The sequence below is a fragment of the Hippopotamus amphibius genome, chromosome 17, assembly GCF_030028045.1.
Source record: "Hippopotamus amphibius kiboko isolate mHipAmp2 chromosome 17, mHipAmp2.hap2, whole genome shotgun sequence".
In the NCBI taxonomy this organism is placed as follows: domain Eukaryota; kingdom Metazoa; phylum Chordata; class Mammalia; order Artiodactyla; family Hippopotamidae; genus Hippopotamus; species Hippopotamus amphibius.
In genome coordinates, this window is record NC_080202.1 from 49,965,023 (window position 1) to 49,992,019 (window position 26,997).

The 26,997-nt window shown below is 43.8% G+C and overlaps 1 protein-coding gene across 4 annotated transcripts in view; it reads left to right on the forward strand.

Annotated features, from left to right (window-relative positions):
* Positions 1-22,633, forward strand: part of KANSL1 (KAT8 regulatory NSL complex subunit 1) — a 160,746-nt gene extending 138,113 nt beyond the window's left edge. For 3 of the 4 annotated variants that reach the window (XM_057714854.1, XM_057714853.1, XM_057714855.1), the window contains 9 exons: positions 6,574-6,745; positions 15,089-15,271; positions 15,749-15,937; positions 16,273-16,421; positions 19,996-20,117; positions 20,746-20,803; positions 20,999-21,111; positions 21,703-21,955; positions 22,273-22,633. In XM_057714854.1, the coding sequence (XP_057570837.1) occupies positions 6,574-6,745; positions 15,089-15,271; positions 15,749-15,937; positions 16,273-16,421; positions 19,996-20,117; positions 20,746-20,803; positions 20,999-21,111; positions 21,703-21,955; positions 22,273-22,500 (1,467 nt within the window). In that variant the 3' untranslated portion in view covers positions 22,501-22,633. The remainder of the gene's footprint in view (positions 1-6,573; positions 6,746-15,088; positions 15,272-15,748; positions 15,938-16,272; positions 16,422-19,995; positions 20,118-20,745; positions 20,804-20,998; positions 21,112-21,702; positions 21,956-22,272) is intronic. The other variant, XM_057714856.1, reaches the window with a different exon arrangement.
* The last annotated feature ends 4,364 nt before the right edge of the window (positions 22,634-26,997 follow it).

Here is a 26,997-nt window from a genome sequence, read left to right on the forward strand (position 1 = left end):
GTTTGTTTTTTTTTAGTATGTTTGATATGTGTATTGTGTAAGTTTAAGTTACAATTTGATTACCATTGTAACCTTAGCTAACACCTCTGTCATGGCACATAGTTATCATGTTTTTTTGTGGTGAGAAAAATTAAGATCTAGTCTTTTAGCACATTTGCTCTTTATAATACAGTGGCATTGTCTATAACCACTCTGTGTTAGGTCTCCAGGACTTACTTATCTACTAGTAGTCAGTTTATACCCTTAAACTACCTCTCTTGTTTCCCCAGCCTCACCCACATTCTTCCCTCCCTCCTCCCCCCCCCCCCCCCCCTTCATATATGTTCATGTAGCTCCAGGGTGACTGGTTATAACAGTGCATCCTGGTTAATGATTGTTATTTCTTCTTCACCTTCATTCCTTTCATCATGATGTTGTTTCCCTTTTGAACTCTAGTAATGCTTTTACTTTAAATGGGCTACTTTGATAAGTATTTGCTAGATACATCTTTTTCCATCTCTTTGTTTTCAGTTTTTCTGTGTCAGTTTGTTTTCATTGTGTTTTAAAGAGGTGATTTAAATCCATTTACATTAACTCTGATTATTATTATGTTTGGAATCAGTAATTTCTCATAATCTTTGTTTTAAGCTTTGCCTTTTCTTTGCCTTGCTTTTATGCCTTTCTGCTGTCTGTTGGGTTAGTTGAAAGTTCTTTTCATCTCTGTCTGCTTTGGGAACAGTAGGACTTTACAATGCCTCTTCTAAAAACTCCAGTCTTTCCAACCCATTATCTATAATTTATTTTTATTATTTTAGTTACCTTGTTTTTAAATCCTCCCAAATTAGTCATCTTTAAGTTCATACTTATTTACATTTACCAATACTTTTGTCATTCTTGTTCACTGTTGCTTCTTGCATCCCACTCCATTCTTGCTGAATACATTTAGTAGCCTTCCAACAATGGTATGAGTTGTAAAATTTTTTATTTTGGTTTTGTTTTGGCTTTGTTATTCTGTTTTTTGGGCTGTATTGGGGCTTCTTCATTGCTGCGCTTTCTCTAGTTGTGGCAGGCGGGGGCTATGCTTTGTTGCAGTGTGGTGGCTTCTCTTGCTGCGGAGCTCTGGCTCTAGGTGTGCACGCAGGCTTCAGTAGTTGTGGCATGTGGGCTCAATAATTGTGGCTTGCGGGCTCTAGGGTGTAGGGTCAGTAGTTGTGGTTCACGGGCTTAGTTGCTCCTCGGCATGTGGGATCTTCCTCGACCAGGGATTGAACCCATGTCCCCTGCATTGGCAGGCGATTCTTAACCACTGTGCCACCAAGGAAGTCCCATGAAGTCTTTTTATATTAAAAACATACAGAATTATCATTTATGTGTGAAATGTATATATGTGTGTGTTTGTGAATACACACAGTTATATATTGCCTTTATTCTTGCATGATGACTTAAATGCATGTAAAAGTTTATATTCAGCACTTTGAAGATAATTTCATTGCCTTCCAATATTTGTTGTTGTTGAAAATTCTGATGTCAGTTTGTCATTTCTTTATAGATTATCTGTATCTTCTCTCTGGTAATTTAAATCTTCACCCCAACCCTTACTTTTGGTTTTGTTTTTAGGTTTGCGGTATCAAGGGACCTATTTAGATGTATGAATTAGTTTTTAGCCACTAGGTCTTGGTGTGCACCCTTATTCTGAGAGTTCTTATTCATCTTGAGTTTTGAAATTTTTCTAGTCATAATTTCTTCGTATTTTTCCTCTTTTATTCTCTTTTTAAATATAGAATGTCTATCCATTGTTGTTGATCTTCCCATTCTCTCTTCCATATTGCTTCATTTCTTTTTATACTTTGCAATTTCATATTTGCCTTCCAATGCTTTGTTTCATGTAATCTTCTCTGACTGTCCCTCCTCTTTATCAGGTTTCTCTGCAGCTGCATTTAGTTTATTGGTAAACCTGTCAGTTGGGTTTTTTATTTCAATGTTTACTTTTTTTCACACTTTGTTACTTTTGGAAACATTTTTTTTCATCCTGTTATTTCATGACTTACATTCCTCCCATTATCACTATGAAAATTTGTAATATACTTATTTTAAAGTTGTTTTGTAATTGTATTTCTAGCTTGCCAAGGATCACTTCTTCCCATTTTTGCATGTAATGACTGACTCATAACAGTCATTTCTTGTATGATTTACAATATCTTTCACAGTGAGTTCATCTGGAGCCAGGGTGAGGGAGGTGTGTTTTCTGTAGGAGTCTTGTGATCCCTGGACTGTGAAAGTGTCCTTAAAGCAGTTTTCTGTTAGCTTCTGAAGAGACTTCAGGAATTTAGGTGAATTTGGAATGGCAAATTCTTACCTTAGAGTCCCTGCACATACATAGGTAATATGAATTTGGACCTCTTACATGAACATGGATCAGAACTAGTAATTAAAGATCAGTCAGGGACTTCCCTGGCTGTCCAGTGGTTAAGACTCCGTGCTCCCAATGCAGGGGCGTGGGTTCCATCCCTGCTCAGGGAACTAAGATCCCTCTTGCTGCATGGTGTGGCCAAAAGAATAATAATAAAACAAGTTTTAAAAAAAATCAGTCAAATGATTGTACATTTTCTTTCAATATTTGATGTACTTGCATTTATTATTTTAATTGCTCTGCACATACACTTGATTTTATGTTGTATATACATACTTCTTAATGTCAGTGTACTTGGCTTTTTAGATTCCACATAAGAAGTGATGCCGTGGTTTGCTTAACCATTCAGCAGTTCATTTTTTACTGTTATATACCAAATGAGCCATGAGCATTTTGGCACAAATTTCAAAATGTTTCCCTTTTTCATTATCATCTTAGACTAGTTCCTTGGGGGTCTACTTTCTAAGAAATGTTTACCATAGTATAAGAGTCTACTGTTGTTATTAGTTCTGCATATTGAAGGTTTAGGCTATTTTAAGATTGAATCAGGTAGTACCATCTCCAGTATTGTGGGTGATTTTTGCCACTGGTAATGCTTTTAACTTTAACAGTGATTCCTGCTGTTATCAGAGACTGCTCTGTTCAGATTATTCAAACTCCATAGATGATATTTAAAGTTTGTTTGCATCAAGATCCAGATAAAGTCCATACATTCCAGTAAGTCTTTTAAGTCTAATTTTATAGGCTTCCCTTTATCTTTTTTTTTTTCCTTGCAATTTATGATTTGAATGTTTTCTTTGTATTTTCATTTGGCTTGGGTTCTGCAAAATTTCTCAAATCTGTGGATTAGTGTCTTTAATCATTTTTAGCACAAACGGAGCCATTATCTCTTCAGACATTGCCCTTGTCCCATTCTCTGTCTTCTTCTGGGCCTCTGATTACAAGTGTGTTGGACTTGGTCACAGTGCCCTGCATGCCTTTTACATTCTGTTCTGTATTTTCCTGTATTTTTTTCCTCTGTTCCTTAATATATATCCTATTAATCTATCTACCAGTTCTCTTATCCATACTTCTGGTGTGTCTAATACAATGTGAAATTCATTTGAGTCAGTGCTGGATATTATATATTTAAAAGACTTTCCGAAAAAAAATAAATAAATAAAAAATAAAAAAATAAAATAAAAATAAATAAAAAAATAAAAGACTTTGGGGCCTTCCCTGGTGGTCCAGTGGTTAAGAATCTGCCTTCCAATGCAGGGGACACGAGTTTGATACCTGGTCAGGGAACTAAGATCCCACATGCCACGGGGCAACTAAGCCTATGCACTTTGGAGCCCACGTGCTGCAACAAAAGACCCCACATGCGCTGCAACTAAGACCTGTTGCAGCCCCCCCACCAAAAAAAAATGTATACATATATATAACATTTAAACATTATAGAAATGTATAATGTGGAAAATGAGAGCTCTGTCTCCTCCCTGCCATCATAACTACATCAGTGGTTTCTTGTACATTCCTCTATCCTCCTTCTCTCTGCATCTCTCTGTATATTAGTGTTTTATTTGGATAACATTACTATGCCAAGACTGTTTATTTTAACTTGGCTGTGTGTGTGTTTACACTATTGTATCCTGCATCCAGTTTAGTGCTTTTCTGAGGAGTTCTTATATGTTTGCATTGTTTCCTTTTTCTCTGTTAGGCCAGTCTTACAGTTTATCTAAATTAATTGCTCTTTTCCTATCTACCCCATTCTTTTTTTTTTTTTTAATATATAAATTTTATTTATTTATTTTTGGCTGTGTTGGGTCTTTGTTGCTTGGAGAGGGCTTTCTCTAGTTGCAGTGAGCAGGGGCTACTCTTTGTTGCAGCGCGTGGGATTCTCACAGTGGCTTCTCTTGTTGCAGAGCATGGGCTCTAGGCACGCAGGCTTCAGTAGTTGTGGCACACGGATTCAACAGTTGTGGCTCATGGACTCTAGAGTGCAGGCTTCAGTAGTTGTGGCACACAGGCCTAGTTGCTCCACAGCATATGGGATCTTCCCAGACCAGGGATCGAACCTGTGTCCCCTGCAATGGCAGTTGGATTCTTAACCACTGCACCACCAAGGAAGTCCCTCTACCCCATTCTTGAGGTGGGTTTGGGAACAGGGGGAAAAACCTCCCAAAGAGCAGTTCTTAAATTTTTATTTCTAGCATGTATTGTTTTCTTTTGGTAATTTCAGCTTTTATTTTACTCTTTTTCTTAGTTTGTTATATTCTTGCCATATTCATTTTACTCTACATCCAGTCTATTAGCTGTTGACTTAAGGGATATACTCTAGCCATAAAATAGAATGTTGTTCTTTGCCCACTTAGAAAGCTAGTTGATGCATGGGTTAGTTTTTTGAGGAGAAAGTATACCTCCCTTTTAAGGTTTCTTATTTTGGTTTTTATGTGTTTTTCTAATCTCATCAATGTTTAGGTGCAATTTTTGGATTCTAATTACCTAAGTCCTCCCATTCATCTACTGTGTGGTCTGTGGTTTTTGTCCCTGCCAGTGTAGGCCCCTCTCTCTCTCCCTCAAAATTTTATCTCCCCCAGAAAGGCCAGCCCTGGTTAAGTCAATTGCAAGAGGTGTTTTTTCCCAAAACAGTACTAGTTAATGTTGTCTACACAGAAGTGCATGTTTAGTTGGTGTCATTTCCTTTCAAAGGCATCTACAATTGCAGCTTATTAGAATTCTTTTACTCTAGTGTAAGTTGCCCCGTCTAACCTTCACAGGGCCTTCTTTGAATGCCACCCACCTATGTTGCTGCAAGGAGGAGGAAGTTGGGGAATGCTGATAAAGACCACATTGTTTTCATACTTATCTTTCTGCTTGCGTGTCTGTGAAGGCAAACAGCTTTCAAGAGATGTGTGTGCTGAAAGTAAATACAGCTCTCACAGTTGTTAGAGTTTTGATGCTAAGCCTTTGTCTTTATTATACTACTCTGGCTCCTAGTGTCCCTTGTCAAAGTGTGATTCCACAGGCAAGTCCTTTCTTCTAGGACTGCATGCTGCCCAGGTGACTTTTTGTGGTCATGATTTGGCGGCTGCCAGACTTGTTCATCCTCACACTAGAACCTAGGGATCCTGCATTTTTGTAACAGAATTAAATCTTTTGAAGACTTAGATTATTTTTCACTGTGGACTTAGTTGGAGAGGTTCTTTCCTATCCTGCCCACATGTATACAAAGGAAGTTTAATGAAAATGATTTCTATCCCCTTGGAATTAATCTAACACAAAGACTATGGGTATGAACACTCACCATACCAAACTCATTTTCATTACTTAGCATGAGCTTTATAACAGTGGATTTTAGGCTAGGTTAAAGAGTAGCTAACGAGTTCTTTATAGTCCAGGGAAACTTGCCATGATGTTTCAGACCACCTGGAAGTCTTTTTAGGAGAAGTGAAAAGAACAGGAGAGGTGTGTTGGTTATTCATGAGTAAGGGTCTTAGGTAGATGAAGTTGCTGAAGAGGGCAAGTCACGTTCCACCTAGAAACCTGGGTCCAGCTATTCACCTTAGCAGATGGTGGGAAACCATCAAGGTGTTGGAAACATACAGGTTTTGTAAAGTGTTCTTGGTAAGCACTTAAGACTTCACATAATTGGATTTCTTCATTGGAGAAGAAGCAGGTTTACTTAATTACTTTGAAGGTTAGTGTGTTGGAGAAATGGAAATCTTCTAACAAACTTTGTTAGTGGTGTCATATACGTATCTGGAGAGGGCTTTTCTTTCTTTTTTAAAGCTTGCAGGTCACTTTTATTTCTTATTTTATTTTATTGAGGTACAATGGACATGTAACATTATATTAGTTTCAGGTGTACAACACAGTGATTTTTTTTGTTTGTTTGTTTTTGGCCGCACTGCTCGGCATGTGGGATCTTAGTCCCCTGACCAGGGATGGAACCTGCGACCCATGCATTGGAAGCATGGAGTCTTAATCACTGGACTGCCAGGGAAGTCCCTAGAGAGGGCCTTTTTTTTTTTTTTTAATTTTATTTTATTTTATTTTTTTGGGGGGGGTACATCAGGTTCAATCATCTGTTTTTATACACATATCCCTGTATTCGAGAGGGCCTTTTGAATCTTCGGGATACTGAATAGGGAGCTGGGTTTTTATCAGGCACTGACTTGTCAGTTTTGTCTGTCTTTTCACAGGTTCACCGGAACAGCACAGTGCGCTCTGGCTGTGATGTGAATCCCTCCTGCGCACTGTGCGGCTCAGGCAGTGCCAGCACCACGCCTCCAGAAATCCACTACGAAGCCCCTCTGTTGGAACGCCTTTCCCAGTTGGACTGTTGTGTTCACCCAGTTCTAGCATTTCCAGATGGTAAGAAAGGCTACATAATAATACAAAGTGAGACTTAAAGGGTTCAAAGTGAAAGAAAGTTGTCCAAGAATCTGGTACAACCTCCAGGTACTGTTAAGGTATTTCTGTCAACAAAGTCTTCTCTTAGAATTTTGCAAATAGAGCACAACAGATCCCCTGGACTGGAATGTGCCACTAAAAGATTGCAGCTTGCTAGGAGAGAGACTCCCCCTAACGCTTCAAATGGTGAGGCTAGGACAGTTGCCTCCAGCTGCAACACAGGGAGCCTGGTCTGTTACACCGAGTATATCTTTACAAAGGTATTATCTGTTTGTGGCGTGATGTAGAACAGCATGGGTAGCCCTGTCTGGGGAGAGTGTCTTCATGCTGCAGTGTATGTATTACTTTGGTTACACGATGGCGTTACAAGGTGTACGTAAGCATAGATCCTCAGAGTTAGCATGTGCTACTTTTTTTTAAGTTCATCTTCCTGAGAAGCAATTTCCCTTTTCATAATTGCTTTTCTCCCACTACACAAAAGAAAGTCATTCCTCTTACCCATATTGAGTCTTGCTGTGGGTCTTGCCTCCCAGAGTATAAAAACCTTGGGCAGTAGGGACACCAAAGGAACCATTTCAGAGTTTATGGCTCCTGAAGAAGAATCCTTTGAAAGTTAAGTAAAAGGAAGTTTTGAATAAAAAATAAAGATGGAGGTACATTGTTTTTGGTGTGTATAACTTATGGCAAGATTCTCTGCCTTCTCTGTCACCTTAGAATAAACTTAGAGAATTAATAACTTATGCCTGAAACCTAACATATTGCATGTCAACTGTACAGTATTTCAGTTTTAAAAAGAGAATTAATAACTGAGATTGGATTTTACTGTGACAGAAGTCTGATTGAATAAGTAGTTTTAAAAGTTTTTTTTTTAGTTAAGCTAAATAGTATATATTTACATGCTAAAGTGTTGGTATAAATATTTTTAATGTGTGTAGTATTCTAGAAAATACAGCTTTTATCGCTAAGATTTTTTTTAAAAATTACATTTCAAATGGTGAGGGTACATGAGCAGAAATGTTGAAAACTGCTCTATAGACTCCAGGAAGCGAGTGTTTTCATAATCTGGATTGGTTTCATTGATTTGCAAATAATCTCACGATCTGGCACCAACCTACAGAATGTAAGCATTTCCTCTTGAATCACTGTGGGTATTTTATCTGTATCTTATGACCTTATTTTCCATTAGTTAAATTTTAAGTTCTCTGAGGATAAGGAGCCGTGTTTTTCTTTCTATTCTATCCTTCATAGCACCTTACAGATGGTCTGTACAAGTTGTTGATAGGAGGATAACTGAAGTAGGAGTCTGGTACTGAGAATTATGTGGGATGTAAGATTTACTTAGTGGCATGAGAAGAAAACTCAAGTTTTTAGCATGAGTGGTACATTATCTTATTCTTAAAGGCACAGATACTAAGGAGTTGGGGCTTTATGAGTCATACTGTCTAGGTTTAGTCATGTTGTAACTAGGCATCTCTGCCCTTGTAGCACAAAGGCGGTCTAGGCCATGTATAAGCAAGTGGGTGTGGCCGTTTCAATAAAACTATTTATAAAGATCCTGGAGAATCCCCTCTTCTGATTGACAGTTGATCAAGCATTAGATGACTGTAATCCCCTCAGATTCCTTATTTGTTCTTCAAATGATTGGATTCTTTCTTGGTCACCTAAATCTGTTAGCTACTCCAGCCCTTATCATCATGACTCCCTTCAGCTGTAAGAAAGGCATGGTGTAATATTCTTGCCACATGACTTCTAGTAAGAGTGGAAATATTTAGAAAACTTGAAACATATGGATAGCAAGCTAGGCAAGGTTTTAGATCAGGAGTGGTGGAGCAGTAAATAAACTTTAGAACATAATGAGTGGAAAACACTAAAACATTTTTCTCTGTGCTTCAGATTCCAGAGTCGTTGACTTTTACCCTGTCTTGCCATTTGGATTATAACTCATATAACTTAAGATAATATTTGTATAGTATTTTATAGTTTGTAAGCACTTTTCTTGTACTCGTCTCATTTGCTTCTCTCAGTAATCTTGTTACTTCAGTTTTACAGATCAAGAAATAGGCTTAGAGAGGTTGTGGTTTACTTCAGGCTACATAGCTAATGTAGAAGGTTCCAGAATTCAAACCCAGGTCATCTGATACCTGTCTTATAGTTCATGTTTCTCCCCAGCTAGGTTGTTAAGAGAAGTCAGCTTTCTGCCCATTTTCAGGCTCTAGCTGCAGACAGAGCCATGAAGATCATTAGGAAACATTCCTTGAGTTACTCTCTCAGGATTACAGTGTTGAATTGTATGGTCTCGTATTTGAATAAAGTAGCCTGAAGCCTGTAGTTATATTCTGATTCTGATAAGGTCTCTTCCATACTCATTGAATATCAGCTGATAAATATGTTGATCATTCCTTTGTCAATAGTATTACCGTGTATAGTTGTGAATTCTCTCTCCCATCCCCCAATTAGATATACCCAAAACACCTGCCTGGCATCTCCTGTTCCATCATTCAGCATCTCTACTAGGAGGTACCCATTGCCTATTAACACTTTCTGTTCTTCTGACTGCATCATATCTATAAATCTGACTGCTGCCCTTACACTTCCCCACTCCGTTCCATTCCAAACAACTATAGGTGTCAAATGAGGGGGCAAAGAAGGAGACCCATTTCTGTGGTCTCTGTGATCTGCATTCTCCTGCCTGCTTCTAAATACTGTTTCTCTGTGTCTGTCTGTCCATGTCTCTGTTTCTGTCTCTCTCTACTTCCCTCCCTTTCCCCCCCTCCTGCCTTTTTCCTCTTCTCTCCTCCCTCTGTGTGTCTCTCTCTCTCTCTCTCTCTCTCTCTCACACACACACACACACACACACACACACACACACACAGCTTCTAACCATGACATTGGGTTTTGGACAACATAGTTGGTCATTAAATTCTCCTTATGCGACTGTGAAGGAGGATACTGTATATGTTTTACTATCCCGTAGAATGATTAATATATCTGCATATGGTAAATAATAGAATTTCTGTGGGTTGATCCAGGGACCTAATAGTTGTATCTGGTGTGAGTGTTGGGATAATTTTGACTTGATCCAAACAACTGCCACATTCAGAATGCAATCTGTTTGTAAACTGGAAGATTCCCGAGGCCACAAAGATGTGAATAGCACATCCTAAAGTATTGAGATTCCCCAAATATCTTTGTGTAGAATAGTGAGTAATAGTGAAAACTAGCAGCCAGCATCCTGTGTGGGTCAAACATGTGCTCCAGACCTGACCTCCGGGCCACCCCTTTGCAACCTCTTCTCTGGAATATATTTATATTTAAAGATGGCAGGACTTCCAACTTTTCATTTTCATGTAGAGTTTTACTAATGTTTCCTTACCAGTTTGTGTACTTTGTTAGGATGGGAACCAATTTAAGCTCTTAATCCTAGAGTTCTGTCTCCCATCTTACCACACCTCAGCCACTCCTATTAATTTGAGGAACTACTGCCTGTGTGATAACCCTTCAGTACTCCAGAAAGAGGAGTTTGTTTCCTTATTACCTCACTTAAGCCAGTTAATCCTTAGCTTGAAATGGAGAGGATGTATAACCTTGGGGAAGAGTGCTGATTTAGATTTGTGCTTAATAAGAGCACCACCTGCTGGCCATGAAGATCTATGCTCTTTTGAGAGAACTTGCCAAGACAGCAGTTAGCTGTATACGCGAGGCTACTGCAGCTTACCAGCAGGAAGCGGAAGTGAGCATTACAAAACACTCCAAGAAAGTGTGCTTGAGAAAATGGTGGAAAGTAATGAGTAAAACAGTTAGGTTAATCATGGAATGTCAGACCCTAGTGGGCCTGAAGTTAAAGTCTTTTCATTTTGTTTGAGGAAATAGTGACCTATGGTGATGTTTCCTGTCATTGACTTGATCAAGGATCTGCACCCTCCTGTCTGATAATAGCACTTTAATGGCCATTACCTACGCAGGTATGGAATGTGCGGAGTTCGCTAGCTGAATGGGTCCCTACTGTGTTCTCTACCATTTTATAACTCTTTCTTTGCTTACTTTCAGTAAGCTTATATCCAGTCTGTTTCAGAGTTGTAGCTCTGTGTGGATCCCAGCTGTTATTACTCAATTAGAGTATGAACTCAGACTAGCAATTCCTAAGAGATCATTTTTGTTCACTGAGTGGGGGGTTTAACTGTTTCTCTTCACTCTTATATGAAAGCAGTCAAGACACTGCAGAGTGTAGCAGCCGAGTCCCTTAAACAGCTAGTTATTATTCCTGACTGCTTTTTCAGTGGGTTTATAGGGGAAGTTGCTGTTGATTCTGCTTAATACCTCAACTCCAGAGCGCAAGGCAGTGGTCTACACTTGTGCCAGCTTCCACTTCAGAGTATTTAAATGAGGGGAGGGGATTAGGAGTGGAGTTTTAGTTGAAGAGTCATTGGTTTAACATGTTAGAGTTGAGAGGTTAGTCATCTGGTCTAGCAATAACATATGAATGTCTTCTCTCTTTTGTGCTTACTTGATTGATAGTGTCTGTCTGGATTTAATTAATTGATTATTTGAGACGGGTCTAAGGTCTTGGGGTACAACAGAATGTTGTGATTAGCCTACGTCTGCAACAAACAAAAGAGGGGAGAGCTAGAGCATGCGTGCAAGGATGTTACCAGCCCTGATCAAGTCTCGCTGTCTTACTTTTACTGATGCAGACGCTAAAGCCCAGCTAAGTGATTTGTTCTTGTTTTCTCTTCCTACTCAGTGATGGGACTGGGACCTATGTCTAGGACTCTTATTTCCACCATAACCATATCCTGTCTCCTTTTCTCCCTGGCTTAATGTCCAGGTTTGGGAGCACAGTGACTGGGGAAAATTAAGGGGAAAAAAATGAAATCACTGTGCTCTTATAGTCCCGTTAAACAGCCTTTGCAGACTTCCCTGGTGGTCCACTGGTTAAGACTCCACACTCCCAATGCAGGGGGCACGGGTTCGATCCCTGGTTGGGGAAGATCCTGCATGGCGCAGCCAAACAAAAAAAAAAAAAGCCTTTGCCAAGTGGGAGTAACTCTCCTGCTGACAAAGGAGTATCCTGGGATATAGAGGAGGTGTTCTCCCACTTCTTGAGCCTTCTTTATACCTTTGAGCTCAGCCCAGCTTTCAGAATTCCTCTAGATGATGCTTTATTTCCTATACACCCTTCTCCCCAACCACTGTGAGTTAGAGCAAAGAATTTTTACCATTAATACCTCTAAACTCAATTCTTATTTGGGAGGTACTTTTTTTTTTTAACATTTGACCTTTTGGGGATTGGGAAATCAAACCATTTTATTGAGGAATTTGGGTGGGGTCTGAGAGCTGGGAGTTCAATGAGCTCTGATGTTCTTGGCTTGGCTAAAAGCTAATATATTTATTTTAAGGGTTGGGATAGGTGAATTCGTTTTTAATTGCAGAAAAGAAAGAATGATTATGGGAAAAAATTTCAGAAGACAAGCACTGTTTCCACAGATGTATCTTTATTCTTTGAAGTGCCATGAAAACATGGTCTATGCTATAGGAAAGAGTTAAGTTTTTTTACACTGCAGAACTCTTTTGAAAAATACCTGTACTCTCCAGTTCCTCTGGAATAATTTGAGAAATATCAGATTCCACCTCAGAATCGAACTGCCCCATTCTCTGGGCCAAAGAATAATTTCATAGTATAGTGGCTAAGAGTATGGGTTTTAGGGTTTTACAGATCTGAGTTTGAAGGTTGCTTGTTACTTACTAAACTGTGTAACCCTGACAATTAATTCACCTTTCTAAATCTGTTTTTTATCTTTAAAAGGAGCATAGTAATGCTTACATCGTGGAATTGTTATGGAGATTGTGATACACAATGCCAGCCACAGTGTAATTGGTTTAGTAAATGTTCATTTATTCCCCTTCTTTGACCCCCACTCCTAGCTCAGATTGAGCACATCCTCTACCCTCCCTGGGAGCCAAAACCCCACTGATACTTAGGAAACACATTAAACATAATACACCTCTAATAATTCTGAAAAAAGAAGGCATGCCATGGGTGAATAGAGTTTGGAGTGATTTTTGAAAGATGGAAAACAGGATAACTGTGGATAAATAAAACTAGAAAAAAAGAGCCCAAAGCGCATGCTTTTGAGTAAACTCCTGTCGGGTAGAAGCTGGTACGGTAAGGTTCTTTGCTGACAATGAAAAAGGACACAGAAGAAGGGATGGGACCTGGGCATTTGTCTGGGTGATAAATTTGAACTTGTTTTGGAATATAGCTAGGTTGGATTTTTCCCCTTTTCTGTATAGTGGTGTTTCATTGTATGCTGCAGCAGCAGGTATGGACTCAAGGGCTGGGACTTCTGAGGATGTCCCAGGTGGTTAATGATTCCCAGGAGGACCTGGGAAATAAAGAGAGATGTGCTGATGATCTTCAGGTTAAAAAGGACCATGAAAGCTTTTCAGAACCCTGTAAAAAGACCCACACCTGTATCCATGGTGGTGAAGTTTCAGGATGAGACTATAAAAAGGAAAATGTACGTTTCAGGTTGCCATAGAGGTTCTAGCCAGAATAATAGGGCAAGAAATAGAAATAAAAGGCATACAAATTGGAAAGAAAGTAAAACAGCTTTTTGTAAATGACATACTTGTGTATGTAGAAAATTCTAAGGACTCCACAATAACAAAGTTAATAACAGATTTAGCAAGATCATAGGGTACAGGTCACTATGTTAAAAATTACTGTATTTCTACATACTAGCAGTGAACAATTATAGATCAAAATTTTTATAAGTGCAGTCATTTATAGTGTCATCAAAAATAGGAAATACTTAAAGAATCAAATTAATAGAATATGTATAAGAACTGTACATTGGGGACTTCCCTGGTGGTCCAGTGGTTAAGACTCCACACTCCCAATGCAGGGGGCCCAGGTTTGATCCCTGGTCAGGGAACTAGATCTCACATGCTGGAACTGAGAGCCCGCATGCTGCAATGAAGATTCCTGCGTGCCACAACTAAGACCCAGTGCAGCCAAATAAACAAAAAATTTTTTTAATTTTATTTATTTATTTATTTATTTTGGGGGGGGTACACGAAGTTCAATCATCTGTTTTTATACACATATCCCCGTATTCCCTCCCTCCCTCGACTCCCCCCCCCACCCTCCCTCGACTCCCCCCCCCCCCATCCTCCCCCTCCCAGTCCTCTAAGGCATCTTCCATCCTCAAGTTGAACTCCCTTTGTTATACAACAACTTCCCACTGGCTGTCTATTTTACAGTTGGTAGTATAACAAATATTTTTTTAAAGAAGGAGCTGTACAATGAAAACTACCTAACACTTATGAGAGAAAACTAAAGAAATCCTAAATAAATGGAGAGATATACCATGTTCACAGATTGAAACACTCGGTATTAGATTTCTCCCCAAATTGAGTCAATGTAATACCACAAGCTCCCGCTCTCCCCCCCCCCCCCCCCCCCCCCCCCAGTTTAAAAGAAGAAACAGAGCACCTGCAAGTGAATGAGTTACATTCCATCTTATTGGTGACATTGCAGTAATAGCTTTAAAGGTCTGAGAGAGAACTGGTTTTAATCTAGAAATACTATTTCTAAAGAAATTACTCAAGGCCACATTCTTAGGAAAATAAAAAAGGAAACTAACAAAATGGAAAAATACAGTAAACAGTAGTGAACCCCCCAAAAAGGTAAAAACTATAATTGTCTAAAAGATTAATTTGTGATATTGAATATTAACTAATCCACTTAAAAACCTAGATAATCTCCAGGTGGGAGGTGGTGGGGGTCTGGAGGAAGGAGGGGGGAGAATGGTATAGTTCTTATTTAGGGAAAGATGTAGTACCCAGTACTGTGCCTGGTACAATGGTAGACACTGAATGAATATATCCTGATTAACTTCATGTTGATAGAAAGAAGTAGGTTGAAATGTTTCAGTTACTGGAAGAATAAAAACAGGATGTTTATCAGTCTTTCAAACCAATAAAGTTAATAGACTTAGGAACAAAGAAAAGTCCATCAACCTAACAAAGGGTGTTTTAGATTTTGTTTTTGTTTGGAACTTGAAAATAAAAGGCAACAGTGACGTGTCTGTGAACAAAAGAGTGACCTTCAGTAAAGTTCCAATAAACAGATCTTCCACATGACAGTGCTTGCCCCTCTGGGTCATCCTGCCACTGGGAAATAAAAGAGGGGTGAGATGTGGGTCTTGCTCACTGGAGAGTTAGAGATGCTGTGAACACGCGTCACTTCATGAGAGGGGAGCCCAGGTGTCTGGACTAACCAGCGTTTTGTGTTTCTTGCAGATGTTCCCACAAGCCTGCACTTCCAGAGCATGCTGAAATCTCAGTGGCAGAACAAGCCTTTTGACAAAATCAAACCTCCAAAAAAGTTTTCACTTAAGCACAGAGCACCCATGCCGGGCAGTCTGCCAGATCCAGTTCGTAAAGACAGGCACAAGTTGGTCAACTCCTTCCTAACAACAGCCAGTAAGTTTCAGGGGTCCAGAGTCGCCTCCAGTTACTCTTCTATTCCTTTTATATTCTCAGGTCACTGGTATAGCCCTGGCACTGTGTCAGGGCTGGGAGAAGCAGTTGACTGATATAAATTCAGCTCACAGTTTTCCTTTTCTCCTTGTCTTGGATGCTCTCAGATGGACTGTAAAAGCTATTCCAAACACCATGTATCTTGGGGCTCAGTGAACAGCCAACTGTGGCATGGCATTGGGTCCATCTGTGGGCAGGCTGTCTTCTGTAGTCTGGTGTCACATTTTTCTCTGGGTGAGAGCCCTGTGGGCTCCCTGGCCTGTTCTGGCCAGTGTGTTATTTGCTAGAAGCTTCGGTCCCAGAGGACTGTCCTGCTGCCCTAGGTGTCTGTCATTGACCTAGAGAGAACTCAAGAGCTTGGAACTCAAAGAAAGATTGAGAGAAGATATTTCACAGCTCTTTTTCTGTTCCCCTCTTCAGAGCTGTCCCATCACCAAACTCGGCCTGACAGGACCCACAGGCAGCACTTAGACGATGTGGGGGCCGTGCCTATGGTGGAGCGAGTGACAGCGCCCAAAGCAGAGCGCTTGCTCAACCCACCGCCACCCGTGCATGACCCAAACCACAGCAAAATGAGATTGCGAGACCATTCATCTGAGAGAAGTGAAGGTAGGGCCAGGCCCGGCACCTCTGCCTGCATTTGCACCTGCTCAGGGCTTTCTGGGGCAGCCTGGGCTTCTTATAATTGCCCCTAGCTTTGTCTTTCACTTTCTATGAAGGCAGAGTAGAGGGGCCCTACTGCTTCTAAATGTAGGTCACTTCTTACTGCTGTAGCAACCTGTGCTCCACCCCTACCTCCCATCAATCAGTTTGCTTCATCTGTTATCCTCTAGGCTTAGAAAGCATTTTTGCCTTTACTGCGTATTGCTGGCATTCCTAGCTTGTGCTGGAAATAGAGCAGGTTGAGGTAGCCACATATTCCTTTTTTCTGTTGACTTCTGCAGTGTTGAAGCATCACACGGACATGAGCAGTTCGAACTACTTGGCGGCCACCCACCATCCACCACACAGTCCCTTGGTGCGACAGCTCTCTGCCTCATCAGACACCTCTGTACCCACCAGTTCTAGCCCACAGGTTACAGCCAGCGCGTCTGTAAGTACCTCCGTGGAGTTGGCTGGACAGTGGGTTGGAGGACAGTACAGAGAGAGGGTTGTCAGGGCCAGGGCAGTTAGGGGGACTCAACTCATCTTGACAGTGTGTGTCTTTTTTTAAGTCAAAGTGGTGCTGTTTGATCCTCCGTTACATTGTTTTCCTTGAGTTGTTTTTCGTAGTAGAGACGGATCTGAGCTGAGCCAGCCATAGAAAGCTTGATGCAGAGAGAAAACTCTTGGCTGATCTGTGACTATTCAAGATGCGTGGGACTAAGTTTCACACAGAACTCAACAATACCATGACTCGAGCTCTGTTGGTCTCAGAAGTAAACATGAGAAGAGGGATAAAAGAGAGATGCCTGGAGGCACTGGAGACATTTGATGTCCTTGTTTTTACTCTCCTGGGGAGTGGAGCTGGAGTGCTGAGAATAACCACTGGGTGTGTTAGGGTGCTTGGGAGGGAAGGGGGACATAGAGCCCATGATTTCAGGTGTGTCACACTGGCAGCACTGACACGTCGTCGTACGCTCACAGCGCTGGGCTGTCTGACCCCTGCTCAGCTTTTGCAGTACCACACTCTACCCCGAAAGCTGTTTGCACGGCCACTCCAGACACACATCCACGTTAATGTCATTCTAATCTTTAATTCCTCAGTGTGTGCCTCCTGTAACACATATAGCTGTAGCTGCTTTGTGCCACTAAAAGGGTCTTTTATATAGGCATCATCTTCATCATAATGGAGATGGTAACAGTAAAACGCTGCAACTGAGATGTTTATTGTGTCAGTGCTAAGTGCATTTTTATGTGTGTTACCTCATTCAATCCTATAATGGCCTTTGAGGTGTAGGTGGTATGAAAGATTCCCATTTTGTTGGCAGGGAAGCTGAAACTTTCCAAAGTTAATAAGTAAATTGCGTAAGGTGAGGTGACTTGTGAGGGTTATAATTGTGATTCAAACCCAGGCAGTCTGACTGCAGGGCCAGCTCTCCTACCATCATGCTGCACAGAGTGAGCCTGGGTTGGGGCATTGCAGAGGTGACTTATGCAGGTGTTTTGAAGCCCCTTCAGAGCTTATATCAAGAAACTTCTAAGCCCACAAAATGTGTTCACTAAGCTCCTGCTATCAGGTAGGAATTCACGTTGTTCTGTCTTTGCTCTTAAAAATCAGACAGTCTTTTCCAAAGACCTCCTTGTTCTTCCCCCTTCCTCCCCTCCCACACCCACAGATTTTGTCTCCATAGGTGTGTAGTATCTATCACAAACTCAGTTATCCATTAGCAGGGGGTCTCAGAAAAACCAAAGGATTTTTAAAGAGACTGATTCTGATAGAAGTCTTCTCTGAGATCCAGCACTTGGTGAGACTGCAGAATTTTTTCACCTGCCGCCCTCTTGTGCCTGGAGAATGTAAACTTAGGCCTGAATCACTTGAAATTTTTACTTATTATCTGATGAGTACAAATTTTGTATAAAGCACTATGCTGACCCTTAAGGCTCTTGCTGCCAAATTGTTTCAGAGCATCTGGATTTATTTAATAGCAAGAAGAGCGATAGGCCAGATAGTTAAAATAAGGTAGAGAAGCTACAAGACACAGAGAAATGGGGGAGGAGGGGCATGGCCGTATGTGGTAGTGCGTCCCACAAAAAGCCACAAGAGCCAATGGATGCGTCAGAATCACCTCCGTGGCTTTTTTTCTTTCTTTCTTTCTTTTCTTTCTTTCTTTCTTGGAAGCCCTGGATATTCTGATTTGATAGTTAGAAGAGAGGGGACCCTGAACCTGTTTTTTCTTTAAATATACTCACCTTGCTTCTGATGTGCAGCCAGGCTTGGGAACCCCTTTTCATTCCCACCACCTGCCCTCCACCTCTGGTTCTAAACAGGAGAAGGCAGTTAACTTAGATCAAACGAGTGCCTTATGGAACTGGGGAATCTAAATGTAGGGTGGGAGCTGGAACCTGTTGACCCCACAACCTGCCCCCATCTCTTTGCCTCAGGCCCAAGAAGATTCAGGGAAAATACATAGCTGTTTCTGCCAGCAATTTTACATTCATTCTTGAGCAAGATACAGGGTCAAGCTCTCTCTTGAGGCTTCCGGAAGGTACACTTCTCATAGTGGGGCATCTGAGCTCGGCAGAGATGTGGCAGCGGCTCAGGCCTCTGGGTGTAAGGTTGCTAATCCTCAGCCAGGCGAGGCTTGCAGAGGTCTCTTCAGCTGCTTTGGTTAACCAGTTACCCTAAATTTGTGATGTCAGTGACAGTCTATTCTCACTGATAGAGGAGGAAACTGAGATGAAAACGACATTGTGATAACCTGAAATCATAGGGGACAGAAGCTAACATCCTGGCCCAGGAAGCGTTGCCTTTCAACATTCTCTGAGAAGGTCCTGAAACCATAGGCTGCCTCAATCACAGATCCCTCTCGAGGAGCAGAGTAGAGAGGTTAGTTGTAGGGAACAGCCTCTTCCCCATCTTCCTTCACGAACCCTGTCCCTCTGGGCTGACCACACTTGGTGGTTTGGGTTTGAATGCAGCCTCGTAGGTGTTTGCAGCTGTATTGTCGCCATGGCAGCGTGTTTGTCATCCCACTGTTTCCCTCTGGCCTCGCACAGCACAGGTGCCAGTCTCTCTGTTTCAGGGCAGGGTGTTCGCTGTCTGGGCACAGGCAGCTCGTGGACTTGCCACTCCATCTAAGAAAGCTCGCCCTTTGGCTCCCTGCTTTATGCCTCATCTGATCTCCCAGCTGCCGCAGATGCCCACCTCCTCCCCTGATACTGGATCCTCGTTAAAGTCTTCTTTCCCAAGAGTTTGATCTTAACTTCCTATAGGAGCAGATCTGCTTTCTCCAGGAGTGTGAGCTGTACAGTCAGGGCCGCTTCATCCATTTCCCTCCACTCATCTCCACGGATATAGCTAGAAAGCTCTCAGCTCTTTCCCCAAGAATAGTAGCCAGAAAGGGGAAATCACATAAGGGCTGAGCAGATGGTGGTTACTGATTTAGCTGAAGAGTTCAGATCTACGAAAAGGAGGTGCTTTCATGGCAACCAAGGTTAGATGATCCACTGAGCTGGGCCTATCCTTTTGGGCGTCTTTCAGAATAGGGGCATTCATCTTTTTAACCCAAAGGGTCACCACTAGGCTGAAGCATTGCTTTTAGGATCTACCATGGGTCTGTGTTATAGACAGAGATAAGAAGGGGAAACAAAGGAGGATTTGGGGGGAGGGGAGTAATAAAGGTGTGTGTGGAGGAGTAGAAACCGTGGCAGTTGACTCAAGGCCCCAGGATACCCACCCCTGTAAAATTCAACACAAGTCTCTTTTCACATGAGCCCACAAAGAAAGAGGGAAGCCAGTGAGACTTGTAGACAGTAGATTCTCCTCGGGACCACCTAGTATTTCTCCTGAGCACGTTGCTGTCGAGGGACCGTCTACTAGGTGCAAGCAGCTGCTACCATCCTTGCCTGGGCCCTACCCCAGGACCCAGATGTCTGGTTATTGGTGATCCTGTTTTAAATCTCAGATGTATGATTTGATGTGTGTAGAATTGTTCCTCCCTTTTAAACGTGCCTTTGTCTTACAGCAGCCAGTAAGGAGGAGAAGGGGAGAGAGCTCCTTCGATATTAACAACATTGTCATCCCAATGTCTGTCGCTGCGACCACCCGTGTCGAGAAGCTGCAATACAAGGAAATCCTTACTCCCAGGTAGAGGCCCTGGGTGATCACTCCTTCTCTCTGGTTTTCCTGTTACTGCCCCTTTCCCTCTCCTCTAGTCACTGAGCTTTGGGGCCTAGCCTAGTCTTCTCTTAGAGAAGGTCTACCTGATACGAGTGAAATTATTTCTCTATATAGTCTTCTTCCATTACACGAGCACCAACCAGACCACAGGCCACACACGGGCTGTAGACATGTTTTGTTCAACAGATACAAATGTGTTTTAAAACATTGAATTTGTCGTCAGCATCAAAGCAAGATTTCACGATATGAATCTTTATTTCCACTTTTGTTGACAAATGAAAAGACTGGGCAAACCTGTGCACGCATTCCCGTGTGGGAGCAGTCATCTGGTGCTCAGTCGTGCTGGTCCCCTTTAAACAGGTTCTTTTGCTTGAGTTTGTCAGTCTCCCAGCTCTAGTCCCACCCTCAGCCTGCTTCCCCTGTTTCTGGCCCTTGTGGGCATTTGAGTGCGGGGCCTCTTATAGAGGCCCCCTTGGGCTAAGAAGGCCCAGCAGAGAGCAGTGTCACTTGCAGGTGGAGAGCTCTCGTTCTTGCACGGATGTATTTATCCTGCCCCAGACTGCCTACCATCTCACGATTGTTCCTGGTTTTGCAGCTGGCGGGAAGTCGATCTTCGGTCTTTGAAGGGGAGTCCTGACGAGGAGAACGAGGAGGTAATGGCATGGGCGTCCCTTTTAGAAGAGCACACACTGTGGATGCGTCAAGACTTGTGGGTGTCAAGTGCAAGCTCGTATTCCTGTGCTGACCAGGAAGAGCCTAGTATGGGGTGGGGCTGCCTCTACAGTTGATCTACCCACATTTAAACTTCTTGGAGGAAAGAGGGGATCGATGAAGATGCTCTTTTGCAGATCGAGGACCTGTCTGATGCAGCCTTCGCCGCCCTGCACGCCAAATGTGAGGAGATGGAGAGGGCTCGGTGGTTGTGGACCACGAGTGTGCCACCTCAGCGGCGGGGCAGCAGGTGACGGGGCAGGCTTAGGCCCCCAAGGCCTGTGGAGGGAGGATCAGTGGGGAGTTTGTGGTGATGGCCGAGGATGCGAACGTTCCTTGGTGTTTGTTGGGACTAGTGAGGGGCTGAGCAGTCAGAGGCCAGATCCTTGCTGAGCGGTTACTGTCCAGTTCTGACAAACTCTGGTGATCTCCCGGGCTCCAGGAGTAGGCTGTCTGTGGCATTTGGAGGCTGATTGTCAATAGATTCAGGGCTCTTGTTTTTACTTTTTTCTTTGCCTACAGTTTTCAAAGTCTGGACTGATTCCCCTTCCCCTGTGAACTCACTGGGGACTGAGCCAGGGATTAGCATTGTTCGGCCATGGCCTTTGCTCAGGACGACAGGCGTACACAGCTCTTAGACGCCACGTTGTGCCTGCCCCTGTGCATAGTGGTGGGAGAGGAAGGGCGTCTGTGGTTCCTGGGAGAGAACTGTTGGTGTCAGTCTGCCTCAGCTCCTCTGGTCAGGAGGCTTTTTTCATGCCTCTTTCCCAACCCCAGAAAATAAATACATAAGAAATGCTCTGTTTCCCAGGCACTGAGATTTGCACTTCTTGGTGTACAGGTCTTACAGGTCATCAGACGGCCGGACAACCCCTCAGCTGGGCAGTGCCAACCCCTCTACCCCCCAGCCTGCCTCCCCTGACGTCAGCAGTAGCCACTCTTTGTCGGAGTTCTCCCACGGGCAGTCCCCCAGGAGCCCCATTAGCCCGGAACTGCACTCGGCCCCCCTCACTCCGGTGGCTCGGGACACGCTCCGACACCTGGCCAGCGAGGACACCCGATGTTCCACACCAGAGCTGGGGCTCGATGAACAGGTGAGGAACGCTGCCTTTCCGTGGGATTAGCGGGCGGCAGATGGGATTGCTGGGGGCAGCACCTGCTCAAGATGGATCTTCATTTTATGGACCCCCCCCCCCCCCCCTTTCCCCAGTTTGAAGGGGACTGTGCTTGAAGTTGACCTTCTGAAGGTACCGTGGAACTGGCCATTGTTAAAAGGGTGCCCACTCTGAAAATTTTCCTTGGGCCAGCCCAGGAACCCTGGAGAGACTGATCACAGCCTCCAGTCCACACGTCTGGGGCAGGAGGCAGGCTGGGACTTGGGTCCTCACCAAGGCATCTTGTCTGCCCACAGTCTGTCCAGCCGTGGGAGCGGCGAACCTTCCCCCTGGCATACAGTCCCCAGGCGGAGAGTGAGGACCAACTGGATGCACAGGAACGGGCGTCCCGCTGCACTCGGCGCACCTCAGGCAGCAAGACTGGCCGGGAGACAGAGGTGGCACCCACCTCGCCTCCTGTCGTTCCCCTCAAGAGTCGGCATCTGGTGGCAACAGTCCCAGCTCAGCGTCCAACTCACAGATGAGTGGGATACGAGAATCTAAACAGACTCACTAACTATTGGCATTAAAGCTTCAGAAATCTCTGCGTTTGATATTCAAACATCATATGCTGAAAATTTTCACAGTTTTTAGTGAATTTAAGGAATTTAGATTCTACTTTGGGGTTGGTTTTTTTTTTTCTTTTTTTTTTTTTTCGTTTTTTTGTTTTGTTTTGTTTTGTTTAGGTTTTGGTTTCCATGTTTCATCGTCACACACCTGAGCACTTCCTCCAGTTGGCAGACAGTTCTGGATAAGACCCTGGTAGCCTGGTCCTGGCACATCCTCTGCACTGTTGAATCACTGGACTTAGCAATGTTGGATGCTCACCCTTCTCCCTCACCCCTGTGGGCAGGGTGGGACAGCCAGGTGGGCAGAGGACAAGGAACCTCCAGCTCAGCGTCGCCCCCTGAGGTGAGGGTGGGAGAGAGCAGTATGCTCTGTGGCTTGGCTCAGCTCCGGCCCTCCCGGCTGGGTCCCCTCCGTCATTGGTGTTGGGGCGCCCCCACCAGAGCCTCTTGGCTGGAACTGCCAGCTGTTCTCACCCAGCTCTCAGCTGACAGAATGGCTTCCCCTTGTCACTGGAATCTTGGAGACCTACCTGGGTTTCCTCTGCATTTGGTCATCCCTGCTTTGACTCCTTAACTGCAGTAACCTGGCTGCGGCTGCTCAGGTCCCCATCCTGCCCCTTTGTGTCCTCTCATCTGCTCTCCCACACCGCACACACCCCCACACCCACAGCCCTTCCACTCAGTGTTTTTCCCACCCATCCTGGTCTGTGGAGGTAGGGGTAGGACTAATTAACCTCTCTTCCCACTCCTCCGCAGACTCTAGGGGGTGTTGGAAATGAGCAGCCATCTCCCCTGTGTAATTGTTTTCACTGATTGTTGGGTCGTATCTCCCACCCCCGTCCAGTTCCCTGTCAGTGTCTGTCGGGCCTCTCCTTTTTCGAGCTCCCTTGCCTGTGGAACACTGTCTGGTCCTCGCTGTGGTCCCCATCACTCCCCATCACCCCCCTGGGTTAACCTTGTGCCTGTCTCATCTATGATCACATCACCAAAAAGGGGGGCAATAGGGACTTTTTTTTTTTTTTTTTTTTTTGCCATTTTGTAATCGTATAAAAATAGTAGACAAACTGCTTAATGGTTGGGGTTTTTTCACAATTTTCAACATTAGTGATTTTTTTTTTTTTGATTCTGTTTGCAAGTTAAAGGGTTTGTCATTGTTTCTTTAAAAACCAATAATGCACCATATCCCTATGCATAAAGTGCTTCTTCTATTTATAAGGTTGAAAATTCTGAATAACCCTTTTAGCATTGTAAAAAAAAAAAACAAAAACAAAAATGGAAAAAAAAACCTTGTATTTTGTAAATATTTTCTTTTCCTGCTTTGAGCTGTGTATTGGCAGCGAAACATGTAGCTGTCTTTGTTCTATAGAAATGCTTTTCTTCAGAGAAGCTGATCTTTGTTAATGTCTTGATTCTGTTCGCAAAGCACAGACTAGTGCTTAAAAAAAAAAAGGAAGGAAAAAGTGAAAAAAATAATAAAAAAAAGTTACAGAATGTTTTATGCCAGGCCTTTCTTGTTATTGGACATGGTAATGGTGACGCTGAGGTGCCTGCCCCGCCAGAGCACGTCTCTGCATCCTCTGACTGGCTCTGCACTCAGGAAGTCTCCGCTGTCTTCTGGGCACCAGGGAGAGGGTGTAGTTTTCACGGGTGGGGGAGGTAAGAGATGCCAGGAGGAAGGAGGTCTCCGTACATCACCTGCTTTTTCTGTTGTTGTTGGATGTAAGTAATTGACCCATTGCTCTTATCGTCCCTTCCTCTAGTGAGGCCAGCCAGCAGCGTGACTTGTTTTCTCTATTCTAAATTACTCTTTAACGGAGATGTCACTTTCCACCACCCACCTTTTCTGGGGTTGAGGTCACTAAGGATGTGTATATACTCTGCATTGGAGCCTGCACTGGTTCTCAGTAGCTTTCTTCTGAGGAGGCTGTTTGATTTTCTTTGTACAAGATGATAAGTAGGCAGGCCTGGTTCTCTCTTTACTTCCTTTTGTCCTTTTCACAGCGGTCAAGTTGACACAGCCAGTGAAGCTGCCTATCCTGGCTGTGAAAGCTGTGAGTTCTGAGGTAGCATTTCTCTTCGGCTGCCCTGTTGCTGCTTCTGTGGTTGCAGTTAAGATCTGCTCTACTTAAGCTTCTGCCTACAGTGGCTAAAGCACATCAGGAAAAACTGAGAAAAGTAGTATTTTGAAATAGTGTGTGAAAAATCAAAGGCCTGAGTGTTACTGACCTTGACCTAATTACTAAGGAACAATAATTAATGTGATGGGTTCTGTTCTTTTTCTTTTCCTTTGTAGCACTGCCAGGAGCTATCTCATATCCCTATTTTGACCTAGCAGACACTCTCCAATCTGTAATAAGGCTCAAAGGAGGAGAGACGAAAGCAGCTCTGTAATCCTGGAAAGAATCTAAGCCATTCATTCATCTGATTGGCCTACAGTTCTGCTTCAGCCCCAGGCCTCTAGCCTAATTTCGAGGGATAAAGAGATCTCATAGGGCCAGCCCAGCCTCCTCAGGTTTGAATACAGTGCTCTGGGTCTTACAAACTGAGTGCAGCCTTGTGAGCTCAACCACAAGCGTACTGCCCTTTGAGTTGGACCAAGATGGTTTGCCAGCCCCAGAATGAGAGAATCAACTGAAAATGAACAAGTCTGAAAGCTCTTTCACCTCCAGGGCTCCAGAGCCAGCTGATAAATCCTGATGTCCAGGTTTTAACAGTATTTATGGTCATTTCCTAAGTTCTATAAGGCTGGGAAAGGACTTGGAAAATATATCATTTTCTGGTCCTTTGAATCCATACATGGACACCTTATTTAATCAGAGTAATAACTTTATTTTCCAAATTCACTTTTACAGCAACAGTCAGTGTAAATCATTTGTTAAAACACAATACACCATATGGACATTCACAGACAGGAAGCTAAGCTAAGATGGTTTCATGTCCCGCCCCCCGCCCCCCCCCCACCCCCCAAATGTAACCAATCATGGGACTTGCAAGTGCCAGAAATTGTCCTGCCCAACACTGCAAATTCACAGGGCTAAGTCCATTAGGAGGTGAGACTGGGTCAGTGCCCAGGGTAACCCTTTTCAAAGCTGAAGAGAAACCAGAAGTCTCTTGAAGCCACAGATCTGTAGATGGGACAAGCTGATGACCTCCACCTGTGCTCTCATCCCTGCCTGCTTTCCTTGGAGGACAAAGATTAAAGGATGAAGAAATCTCCGCAGCTGCTAGAAGTACAGGCTGTGTCCGGAGCTGGTGGGGAAGGTGACATGGAGGTGCTGACAGCTTCAAGGAAAGGATGCCAGCGTCTCTGGGAGGCATTATTGTGGGCTTGGGACCCCGCAAAAGGGCAGCAGGTCAGAGCAACCATATCTCCAGATTCCTCCACAAGCCTCACTGCCTGTACCTGGCCGGGAAGGAGATGGGAACTAGCTGGCAGCCTGTGGCACCTGTCAGTGAAAAGGTGAAATCCCAAGGGACCTCTAGCACACGTGGTTGAAATCAGGAAGAAAAGGGTTCCCAGGCGCATTGGACTGCTGCACTCCAAGACTCCCCTTTGCCCAGTGGTAACTATCTTACAGGTTCCTCTCCCCACCCCCTTACCCCCCACCCCTCCCCAGAGCACAACAAGCAATGGCAAACAGGATAGTCTCACCACTGAAGTCAATTTAAATGGAACTATTGATAAAGTGAGTGGTGAGCTTGAAGGGACCAGGCGGATAGCGTAACCTATCTAGCCCACCCAAGGGGCACCAACTCTGGAGGAATGGGGGGGTGGGGGAGTCTCCAGCCCTGGGGGGGATTGTCCTCATTTAAGGTTACAAGCCAGCATTCCTTTGCAAACCCCCTGCCAGCGCTGATCACCCTAAACCACAATCTTTAGCCTGATCCCAACAACCACCCAACACAGGAGAGTCCAGAACCCTCTAAGTAAAGCCCTTGGAAAAAGGTACCGAAAATCAGGGCACAAAAACCGCAGGAGGAGGTGCAAGAAATGCAGCCCAAATCGGTGGCAGTAATGAAGGGCCGCATCTCTTAACAGCTACCAAATCTTTACACCACATTTCCTTTTTCTTCCTCAGAACCCTTCCAAGACCAGCTGGGACTCAGAGGGCAGAGGAGAGCCTCACTGGGGGCAGCTGTGTGCCCAGATGACCCCTTGCATGGAATAGCTCTGGCTGCACATGAAGCATGCAGCCCTGGACTCCACCCACCCAGCCCTGTGGGGTTGCCTTTCACTGTACCCAACTCAGACGTGACAGAACCAGGCCGAGATTGTTGATTTTTCTTTAAACAACACATTTTCTACAAAGGCTGCTTCCCTTCTCCCACGGCAGGAGTTCTGGCAAGGCTCTGGGAGTGGTGTCTCCCGTCAGGCAGCTCAGGCGCCTTGGGGTGGGTAGGGCAGGCGGTCCA